This window comes from Peromyscus leucopus, chromosome 7 (assembly GCF_004664715.2).
Source record: "Peromyscus leucopus breed LL Stock chromosome 7, UCI_PerLeu_2.1, whole genome shotgun sequence".
NCBI classification, from domain to species: Eukaryota; Metazoa; Chordata; class Mammalia; order Rodentia; family Cricetidae; genus Peromyscus; species Peromyscus leucopus.
In genome coordinates, this window is record NC_051069.1 from 34,389,935 (window position 1) to 34,401,849 (window position 11,915).

The 11,915-nt window shown below is 36.1% G+C and overlaps 1 protein-coding gene across 1 annotated transcript; it reads left to right on the forward strand.

The window, feature by feature from the left end:
• Positions 1-10,774: 10,774 nt before the first annotated feature.
• On the forward strand, positions 10,775-11,707 carry LOC114687627 (olfactory receptor 145-like). Its single transcript, XM_028862215.1, has one exon. It carries the CDS (start codon positions 10,775-10,777, stop codon positions 11,705-11,707), a length of 933 nt encoding a protein of 310 aa, XP_028718048.1.
• Positions 11,708-11,915: the final 208 nt, after the last annotated feature.

The following is an 11,915-nucleotide window of genomic DNA, read 5'->3' on the forward strand; positions in this document are numbered from 1 at the left end:
TTTTTTTTTCCATAGGTTTTCTTTGTTCTCCACCATTGGGAAACTATTTTCCTTCAGCATTTTAGCAATTTGAGAACAGCAGTAAGTAAATAACTTTCCCCCTTTCATTGCTACATTCTCAAAAGCACTGATGGTTCTAACAAGCCCTAAAAGAGATTACATAAGTAACAAATGCCCGCATATCATCTAGCAGTGCAGTTCTTTTTTTTTTTTTTTTTTTTTTTTTTTTTTTTTTTTTTTTTTTTGGTTTTTCGAGACAGGGTTTCTCTGTGTAGCTTTGCGCCTTTCCTGGAACTCACTTGGTAGCCCAGGCTGGCCTCGAACTCACAGAGATCCACCTGGCTCTGCCTCCCGAGTGCTGGGATTAAAGGCGTGCGCCACCACCGCCCAGCGCAGTGCAGTTCTTATTTGTTATTTTTTTAGTTGTGAGTCAAATAGTCTGTCTCTGCTCCTGTCTTCCTTTCTTAGATGACCATATGTCATTTTGATACGACAGTCCTTCATGATCACATTCTTCCACCATTGGCTATTAAATATAACCCACATCACAGCTATGATACAATGCACTTAAATTTCTTTTTTGACAGTGATTATGCATTTGTTTTATAAAGACAAACAAAAAATGTTTAGCTGTTTTTCTTTTAGTTGTTTTAGTTTTGTGTGTGTGTGTGTGTGTGTGTGTGTGTGTGTGTGTGTGTGTGTTCAAATGAGGCTATTAATGACCTGGAAAGAACCCTTGAAATGACTCAATCACTAAAGTGGAAGGTATTACCGTTTTCTTAAAAAAAAAAAAAAAAAAAAAAAAAAAAAAAAAAGGACATTTTAAACATAAGACTTCAAATTACTTCCAGTCACAAAAAGTCAAGATGGGCAGTCAATAGAACCTTCACAGTGAATCTTAAGGTACTAACAATTTCCTTCCTTTTTGCTCTTCTAAATATCTCTAATATTCAGAATTCAAAATCCATGTTCTCCATACACTAGAAGTATGCTGCAAATGTCCTGTTGCTCGGTCACTTTAAACTGAAGATGAGGTTGGAAAGGGAGTACCATTGGCAGGGGGCTTGTAAGCCTGAGAACCTGACTGAACCCCCTCCCCCGAGAAAAGCTAAGTGTGATGGAAGACATTTCTAATGCCAGGACTGGACGGTTAGAGATGGGCAGATCCTTAAGCTCACTAGAGTTCAACATCAGGTTTACTTCCTTTGGCACCATTTAGCTTGCTGTTGCAGATACTATATCTCTTTGACCAGGAACTCAATGATTAGACTAAAGGCACACACGCACACACTTGTACACACATGCAAATAACAAAAAAGATATACAAATAAATTAATAAGCTTTAAATATGATGTCATGAATCAATTTTGAATAGACAACAAAAGCTCTGACAATACCTTTTTGAGATATTCCTGAGGATTGGGTTTTGGGTGCTGTTATATGATAACAGCTTTTAAATGTTTTAATTTTCAAGTATTCCTTGATGGTAAAAGCAAATAACACTGGCTTCACTGTGTTTAAGCCTCTCCCTTCAAAGATGTTTCCAAATGTAATCGCCAATGTAAAGTACTATGTGAGTGCCTTTAAGAGAAGGTCAGTTCAGGGCAGCTGTTGTCCTGGTCACACTGGCTGGCTCGTGCAGAACTGGATTCATTTGCATGGACATGGAATCCTTACAAAAGACTACATTTATCCCTCTACTGCTCATTCTCCTCCTTGTGTCGTGACTCTTGCTCTCAGCCTCTATGTCTTCTTCTGACATAAGATGCTGCTTCAGGAGGCCCAGACCACATTCAGACAACTCGACTGTGGACTGTGTGACACTGAGAACAGTGAGCTGCTGCCTTCTTGATTATTTCATCTATGGAATGCTGATGGAGCAAAAGAAAGTCCAGAAAGTCTAAGATTTTAAAACATTTTCAATGCTGTATTTTGTAGTGCTGTGGGATGGTCTGTATGTCAAATGTGTTGCTCTGATTGGTCAATAAATAAAACACTGATTGGCCAGTGGCCAGGCAGGAAGTATAGGCAGGACTAACAGAGAGGAGAACTGAGAGAACAGGAAAGTGGAGAGAGACACTATCAGCCACTGCCATGACAAGCAGCTTGTGAAGATTCTGGTAAGCCACGAGCCTTGTGGCACGGTATAGATTTATAGAAATGGATTAATTTAAGACGTAAGAACTAGATAGTTAGAAGCCTGAGCCATTAGGCCAAACAGTTTAAATAATATAAGCATCTGTATGTTTATTTTATATGTGGGCTGTTGGACTGCTGGGGCTTGGTGGGACCCGGAGAGAAAACTCCAGCTACAAATAGTGCCCAATGTGTTGGCAAGACTTTCCACCTAAAATCTAAGTAAAGAGATTCTAAAACGGAGATAAAAACAGTTCCTAGTTGTCTCTTTCAAGTTAGCGGCATCCTGCATGTTTGAGCTACTATCTACTATGGCGAGTTCCTGGTGTGCATGCTGCTTTGATAGAAGCATAGACTCACTATTTCTGAAAGCTGATGGCTCCCAGAGCTGGCAGAAAATGTACCACTGCCATCTTGGAAAGCTGAAGTGGGCGGAGCCAGCAGTCATAGCGGAGTTTCAGTCTTAGAATGCTGCAGTTTAAAGCAATAGGCTCGAGGTAATATAAAAAAATAAGCCATGTAAAGATGGCTACCACAAAGAGAATTTGGATCACGTTTTCTTTGATATTTGTAACTGAAGAAAAAACATTTGATTGTAAAAGCTGTTGAGTTATGCCAAAATATATATTTTAAAAGTACGTTGACTTCAAAATTTGGATGTAAGAATAATTTGCTTTGGAAAGGAGACTCTGCTTTTGTTTCCACAGAAAGCCAGAGACTATGGATTTTTTCTAGATTAAGATACATCAGGTTTGACCAGCCAAGACCACCTGAAAGGTCTCCGATGACACCAAGTCCCAGATGATCCAACATCCAGAACCATTTCAAGGCAACTGGTTCAGATGATATACCCTCATGGACTACTCCATAATCCTAAAATTTTCTTTGTGTCCCCATAAGATACAGAGCCCCACTCCAGCAGGAAGTATTTACAGAAGCTATGCACAAATTCCCAAATATACCAAGCTGGCTTTGAGATGTGTAAAATTTAAAACTTTCCTTTAAAAAATAGAAGAAAGAAAAGGGGAAGTGCTGTGGGCTGGTCTGTATGTCAAAAGTGTTGCTCTGATTGGTCAATAAATAAAGCACTGATTGGCCAGTGGCCAGGCAGGAAATATAGGTGGGACTAACAGAGAGGAGAATTGAGAGAACAGGAAAGTGGAGAGAGACACTGTCAACTGCCACCGTGACAAGCAGCATGCGAAGATTCTGGTAAGCCATGAGCCATGTGGCAAGGTACAGATTTATAGAAATGGATTAATTCAAGATGTAAAAACTAGTTATCTAGAAGCCTGAGCCATTAGGCCAAACAGTTTAAATAATATAAGCATCTGTGTGTTTATTTTATAAGTGGGCTGTTGGACTGCTGGGGCTTGGTGGGACCCGGAGATAAAACTCTAGCTGCACTGCAGGTCTTTGAAGTGTTTGAAGATTATCAATCTGATTGAAATATATCTATGTATTCTTAGAAAACTTAACATGACTATAAGTTTGATTATCATAGATGACTTATTATTAATCTGTATTTCTCAACAATACATTACAATTTTAAATGAGCTGCTAAAACAAAATATTTTAAACAAGAGTAGAAATATACATACAGTATAACAAAATTAACTTTAAATTTGTATCAATAAATTAAAATCTATACCAATGTAAAACATTTATATTATATTTTTATATCATATCCCCCTTTCTTCTTTTAGAAAGAGATTGACTATGACCAATAACAATTTGTAACCAATAACCAAAACAAAATCAAACATCCATAATCTATTTTTGGGGAATGTGGTTAGAGATTTCTAGGCTACTTCCTGCTGATAGAGGGCACTGGTAATCTTATGGGGACATTAAGAAAATTTTAGGATTATGGTCAAGTCCTGACTGTAGTAGTTTGTGAGGTTGTATTCTCTGAGCCATTTGCCTTGAAGCTGATTTTGGATGTTGGATGATTTGGGCCATGGTGTCATTAGAGACTTTTCAGGGGTTCTTGGCTGGTCAAACCATATTAGTTTGAAAACAATCCACAGGTTCTCATTTTCTGTGGAAACAAAAGCAGAACCACTTTTCCAAAGCAACATATCTTTAGATATAGATTTGTTAATCAAGATTATATATATATATATATATATATATATATCAGCAGCTTTTACAATCAAATGTCTCTCTGCAGTTAAAAATCCCAAAGACAATATAATCCAGATTCTCTGTGTAATTTCCAACTTTACATGGCTTATTTTTTATATTACCCTTACTGACTCTTTAAAGACTTTATTTTTTAAAACTCTTTTTTATATAGTTGTCTACATTTATTTTTTCTCTTTTTCAAGCCTACATGCATGTTTACATATATTGTAAACCATTTAAAGTCATATTCCACTGGATCTTTCTTATTGTGAATCTATTGTTTTAAACTGCAGTTGCTAGTACTGAAGCAGCAGCCTTGGCTGTTGACCCTACCCATCTCAGCTTTTTAACATGGTAGAGATAACTCAGCATTAGCTCTGCGAGCAACGCTGTCTGCTCACTCTGGGAGGCAGTGGGTCTATGGTTCCATCTAGCAGTGTGTAGCCCAGAAGCTTCTTTTTTTTTTACTTTTTTTTCAGTAGTAGTAAAAGCTATATCTACCTTGCACCATGTTGCATGGCTTACAGAAACCTCAGTGTAACTCAGCAATAACCTGCCATGCTATAGCTCTATCCTGCATTCCGTGAACCTGCCACATCCAGGGGACACATAATTATACCTAGGCTCACCATGAGCTACATGAACTAAGAAGGTGCTCTTAGCTACAATTATAATCTCTTCTTAAGCTCTCTCAGGTTTTAGGTGGACACTCTTGCCCCATGTTGGATGCTATCTATAGCTGTAAGTTTTCCTGTGTCCCACCCAGTCTGCATCCACTCAGACCCAAGTAAACACACAGAGGCTTGTATTAATCAAAACTGATCAGCCATTACCTCAGGCTTACAACTGACTAGCTCTTACACTTAAATTCAGCCCATTTCTGTTAATCTATATTTTGCCACGTATTCCATGGCTTTACCTGTGTGCCATTGCATGTTGTTCCCTCAATGGCTGACTGGCATCTTCTGAATCAGTGTTCCTCTTCCCACAGTTTTCCTCATCCTCTTACCCCACCTATACTTCCTGCTTGGCTACTGATTTTATTAAATCAGTTTATAAGAGCAATATCCCACAGCACTATCTTTTTAGGTTTTTCATTGGATATTTAGAGTCTTTCATGTTTCAATACTACTTTTAGGAATTTTCTATTTCTGTGAAAATATTATTGAGATTTTTTAATACTTATAATGAATCTGCATATCTTAATTGGTAATATAGCCATTTTGATGATATTAATTCTTCTAATCCATGAGCATTAGTCTTCCCATCCTCTAGTATTTTATCCATAAATTTAAAGTCCCAATTATAGGGTCCTCATGTCCACACTTAGGTTTATTTCTAGGCAATTCTGAAGTTGATATGAAAGGGGAATGTAGAGTCCTCTGTTCTTCACTTGGGTTTATTCTTAGGCATTTCTGAAGTTGATATGAATGGCAAATTTTTCTAATTTCTGTATTGGTAATTAAGTTTCTTATTTGTATATAGAAAAGAATATTACTTTGGGATGATAAGTTTTTATGCAGTTACTTCCTTGAAAGGAGTTATCAGTTCTACAAGTTTTACAGAAATGTTTGTAAGTTCTTTTATATAGGATGGCATGATCTGAGATAATTTGATTTTTTAGAATAAAGATTTAAACATAATTTTTATATATGTGTGTACTTGTATATGGTGGTGCACCTCAACTGAGGAGAAAAAACCCCTGAAACTGGAGTTAAAAATAGCTGTTTTTTTTTAAATGTATTTATTTTTGACTCATGATTACTATGAGGCTTAAAGAAAATATTTTACAGAAATCTATTTCACCAGAAGAATTTTCATGACTTAAACTTTCAATGCCAATTAAAATTACATGGGCATTGCATGTGTGTATGTATAGTGTAGGTGCATGTGATTGCACATGTACACATGTACATTTGTATGTGGAAGCTTGCATTAATGTCTGGTATCTTCATTGCTGTGATCTTTCTTTGCTTTTTTATTGAGTCAAAGTTGCTCAACTGAACTCAGAGCTCATTGGTTGGCTCATCTATCTAGTATCTTTCTCTGAGGATAGCCTGTTTCTGAAACCAGTCTCATTTGACAGACTTTTCATGATCTTTATTCAGTTAAAATCTGCCAGAGCCACACTTGACCACAAAGTAGATGCCATCACAATAGTATAGTAACTTTTTCTGTAAATTCCAAAAGTAAGAAAAGTCTACAATATACTTGTTTCTTAAAGCAGATACCTTAGGCACATCTTTCATACAATGGCTTCTTGTTAAAGCAGGCTTTCATATTGAGAAAGGCAGAGTACTTCTTCTCAAGTAGTAGCTTGAAATACAGCTCCCAAATCAGTTAAGTTCAGTCAGCATTTTTATTTTGCATGTTTCCCTGTCCATTTTCCCTAGTGACACCAACCACATTTTCCCTTTTTAATAACCCTCCCCTCCACCTCACTGCCAGGAAAACTTGGGGTCAGTGATAATGTACTCTTTCACACCCTCTGTTCTAATGACCAGAATCAAAGGCTTTCTAAGTCTCTGGTTATTTTTTAAAATTAATTTATTTATTTTACTTCCCAAACACTATGTCCCCTCCCTTCTCTCCTTCCACCCTCTCCACTATCTCCCCTCCATCCTTACTTCTGTGTTCACTCAGAAAGGGACAGTGCTCCTGTGGGCATCAGCAAAATTTGGCATATCAAGCTGCCATAAGCCCAAGCACCTCCCCTTCTATTCAGGCTTGCAAGGCAATCCAGCATGAGAAATAGGTTCTCAAGAACCACCAAGAAGACCCGGGACAGCCATGCTTCCATTGCCAGGAGTCACACAAATAGAGCAAGCTACACAACTGTCATATATATGCAGAAGATCAGTGCCATGCAGGCTCCCTGGTTGTTGGTTCAGACTCTGAATTCCCATGAATCAGGCTGGACTAGCCATTTCTTACAAAACAGAGGCTTTGGCTAACCGCTACACCAAGTCTCTGGTTTTTCCAAACTTCAAACCTAAGTTTCTAAGACTCTGTTTTTTTTTTTTTTTTTTTTTTTTTTTTTTAAAAAAAAAAAAAAAAAACACTTAGATACCTGCCTCACTAGGAAGCCATAATTCCAGGATGCTTAAGCTAAAAAGGGTTGTGTGCTTCTAATATGCTATCTGGTTTCTCTTAATCTTTTGGATTGTTGTTGTTATTTTATTTGTTTGTTTCAATTTGTCTGTCAAACTCATTTTGTTCATGATACTTTCCAAATTTCATTTACATTTTGAACATTAATTCTTATAGTTCATTGGCATTCATGAACAGGATTTATGTCCTCTGTTATTGTAGATATGTCAATGGCTTTGAGCTTGGCCCTATATAAAATGTTATTTTTTTAAAAAAAATTTAATGTTATATGTATGTTCAACTTTAGAAAAAGATGATTTACCTTATTAAAGTCACCTTGATTTTGCATAGGGACTACATCAGCACCTGTGAGTTTCATATAGGTGGCCATCCTTTTTTTATTGTCAGTGATGGATAAATACACAGACTCTTGTGTGTGCTAGCCAAGACCTGTACCATTGACCTGTACTTTTAGGCTCCACAAATAAATTTTTTTAGAATTTACTTAAAATTATTATTCTCTAAAAGAAATTTTAAAATAATAAAACACTCATCATTGTCCACAAAGCTTTATGTCTTATTTTTATAAAAACAAGGGCAAGTTTGCAATTCCTAATTTAATTTAAACTTTTAGTTCAATTCCTGTTTTTGTTGTGTGTTTTTTTTCTTTTCTGCCTTTATGTTTTTTGAGACAAGAACTTGATTGCACCCAAGGATTTTCCTGAAGCCTGCTGAATAGAGTCCAAAGACATTTTAACTCTTAATCTTCCTGGTTCAGACTTTCCACTGTTTCATTTGTAGTCTACCACAGAGGAATAGACACAATGTTTAATAAGTTTGACTCAGTATATTATACAATTGAGAAGACATGGAAGACCATAAACTGGTCTACTAGTACTGATATTTGACCACACTTGCTTTGGGAACAAAAATAAATAAATGAATAAATAAAGCAAAGTAGGAATGGAGAGTGACAGAATGAAACTGGACAATGTATTTGGCAACTTACAGGTGTTAAAATGTGCATAACATATTCATTCCCTAATAATTAATCCCAGTTTGGTAAGTAGCTGTAGTCTAAGCTCCTTCAAATAAACCCTCCTATGACTAATAATCTCCGGGAAATGAATAAGCTAACTTTTGCTTTGAGATGAAATATACATTTGACATAGGATATTTTATACTAATGATAAATAAATTAAAAATGACCCCTTCATAAAGCCAATAAGATTTATATTCATAGCTAACATTTCACTATGATTTATTGTAACTAGTTTTATGAATTTTTTCTATTTAATCGCCACAATGATACAATTGAAGACATGATCTTTTTATAATTCTATTTTATGAAAATGCATACATTAGTTAAATAGCTTGTATCAGTAACGTCCTGCATTCCATACTTATTCTAAAATGTGTTTAAATATTGTTGAACTCATCTGTAAAGTGCTACAATGTAAGAACAAAACTGGAAAGTAAAGCAGAAATGTCATGTAAGTATTGAAATGACTTAGCAATGATGTAATATTTAAACATGACTTGGGATGTTGCTCAATAGAAGAACTCGTGCTTGGTATCAAGGACTTCCTGAAATTGATCTTGGGCACTGAAGACAAAACACAGCAACAATAAATTATTTTTGTAAAGTGATTTGCGGAACTCTTAGGATAAATAATACCTTAGATATTTTAGTGTACTCCATGGTTAAAAAATAATAAGATAATGAGGAATACTGGGAATAGAATCTGTGGAAGCCACCATTAAGGATGGAGGAACAATGAGAAAGGGAAGCTGCATAATAGATTTCCCTTAAGATATGAAGGTTATTGGTTGGTGGGGTTCAATGTTGGCTCAAGCACAGAAGTACAGTCCCTACAGAGAAGTGCAAGCATTTCTTAAATGCCAAGTCTCTAAGGAACAAAAGACACATCCTGGTCTAGCATGGGAACTCCATTATCTCATGTCTTTTTTATATCTGTGTCTGTGCCCTGAGAGGAGAATGAGAAAGCCTCTACCTTGTTCATAACCAAGTATATCATGTTAGTGAAGTATGCAAAATTTCTGGTGTTTCATCTGGTGGTAAGTGTGATAAAAAGAAGATACCACTTTAAATGATTAAGGGGTATTTGATAAATTAAGACAAAATAATGGAGATTTCATGGTATAAGAAAAATAACTTTGTGTTGTGTCCTGTTAGAAACAAAGGATTGAAACCCTCAGAGATTTCTAGAGCCCTGTCACAACAAAAGGGCAAAGGAATGAAATAAAACCATTTCTTACATGATGAGGTAAGTTGAAATTTCTTTATGCTGGTGTTTTGGTTTTTCTTTAACATGTTTAGATACAATATCTATAATGACAAAATGATTAACTATTTTGACCCATTTTTTAGTTATAAAGTTCTCCAAAATGGAGTTTATTCATGTCTTTGTCCTACATAGGAATGTATACACAGGTAGTGATAATTTAATTTTTTTTGTTAGAAAATCAAAGCACACATCATTCTTAACTTCAATAATTTGTTGAAATTAGATATCCAGACTTAACTATGATTCTCATTTGAATCATTTTGTGATTTAGCCAGCAGAACTTGATTTTTAATCCTATGGGCCCCGGCCATGAATCCTCTACCCTCTGTTGATGAATGAAACTGTTTTATATTTCCCACATAGGAAAGGTAATGCACTGTTTCCCTTCAGTGTCTTGGGCATTTGCCTTGTGAAGTAGCTTCACATCAAAGTACAAGAACCTCATGAAATTTCTTTCATATTATATTATGTAATTATAAGAATAAAAAGAATTCTCAGGGGAATATTCTGGAAAGGGCAGCATGGAGTGTTGAGAAATTTAGTAGAGGAAAGGGACACAGTGTTACATTCAGTAAGTTACATATTTATTGAAGGACGTCTCTTAAATCCTTCTAGATTAATGCTTTCCCACAGCAAGCACAGGTCTAACTATCTTAAACTCTGGAAAATCTAAAGTTTATATTTGAAATGATGTAGGTGGTCCTGATGCCACCACATTTGTATTTGGATGGGGTAAATCCAGATTGCCACAGGTTCTCCGTATATCTGCCCAGGGCTGAAACAATGACAAGATGAATATGAGCGATGAGGAACCCATACTTGTCTTGCCACCTCTTATTTGGACATCTGAGCAGTCCTGCTTTCAAATGACAGCAGTGGTCATGGCATTTTAGACTGTGGGTCATTGACTTTATTCCATTTAGCTTTATGCACGAACCTAGGAAAATATCACTCTACATGTTGATAGCAAATTCCATGAACTCAAATAGGTAGACGTAAGGCATTTCCACCAGGTACTTCACAAGTGTGATAGAAGCTGTGGCAGAATTTTTTTTTGTGTTCTTATAATGTCACAATATTTTTTGTGTGTTTACAGATTATCTTAAAGAAGAATGGGTCTAGAAAACAGTTCTTTGGTGACTGAATTCATTCTACAGGGATTGACAAATGACCCTGATCTCCAGTTACCCCTGTTCTTACTCTTTCTGCTAATATATACAACCACAGCACTGGGGAATGCAGCTTTGATAACTTTAATCGTGCTGAATTCTCACCTTCATACCCCCATGTACTTTTTCCTTTTAAACTTGTCTTTCATTGATCTCTGTTATTCCTCTGTTATTACACCCAAAATGCTGATGAATTTCTTAGTAAGGAAGAATGTTATCTCCTACGTGGGATGTATGACCCAGGTATATTTCTTCTGTTTTTTTGCTCTCAGTGAATGCAGTGTTCTGACATCAATGGCCTATGACCGTTATGTGGCTATCTGCAACCCACTCTTGTATAACACTGCAATGTCTCCCAAGATGTGTTCCTATCTTATGCTTGGTTCATACATAATGGGATTTTCTGGTGCCATGATCCTCACTGGATGGATGCTTAGACTGACCTTTTGTGACAGAAACACCATCAACCACTATTTCTGTGATCTGCTTCCTTTGTTGCAGCTCTCCTGCACCAACACTTTTGCCAATGGGATAGAGATTATTTTTGTAGGTGGGATATATATCTTTGTGCCCAGTGTTATTATCTTTACCTCTTATGGATTCATCCTCTCTACCATTTTTCAAATGAGATCCACTGAGGGCAGATCTAAAGCCTTTAGCACCTGCAGCTCTCACATAATTGCTGTTTCTCTGTTCTTTGGTTCGGGTGCATTTATGTATCTTCAGCCCTCCTCAGTTGGGTCTATGGATGAGGGAAAAAGGTCTTCCATTTTTTATACCATATTGGTTCCTATGATGAACCCATTAATCTATAGCTTGAGGAACAAAGATGTTAAAGTTGCCCTGAGAAAAACCTTTATGAAGAGGTTGTTTTGATCAAAAATTGATATGTTCATCCCTGTAACTATGTTATTAAGAATTTCTGCATCATTAAACAAAACACATTTTAGTCTATTTTTAATCTGATCATTGGTAGGATATTGGAATATTTTGTTTAATATAAATTTCCTTTGATTTTTATATAATTGGCAAACTCTTCTTTCAGCATTTTAGCTAAGGTAGTAGTAAGTGATTAAATCTCTTT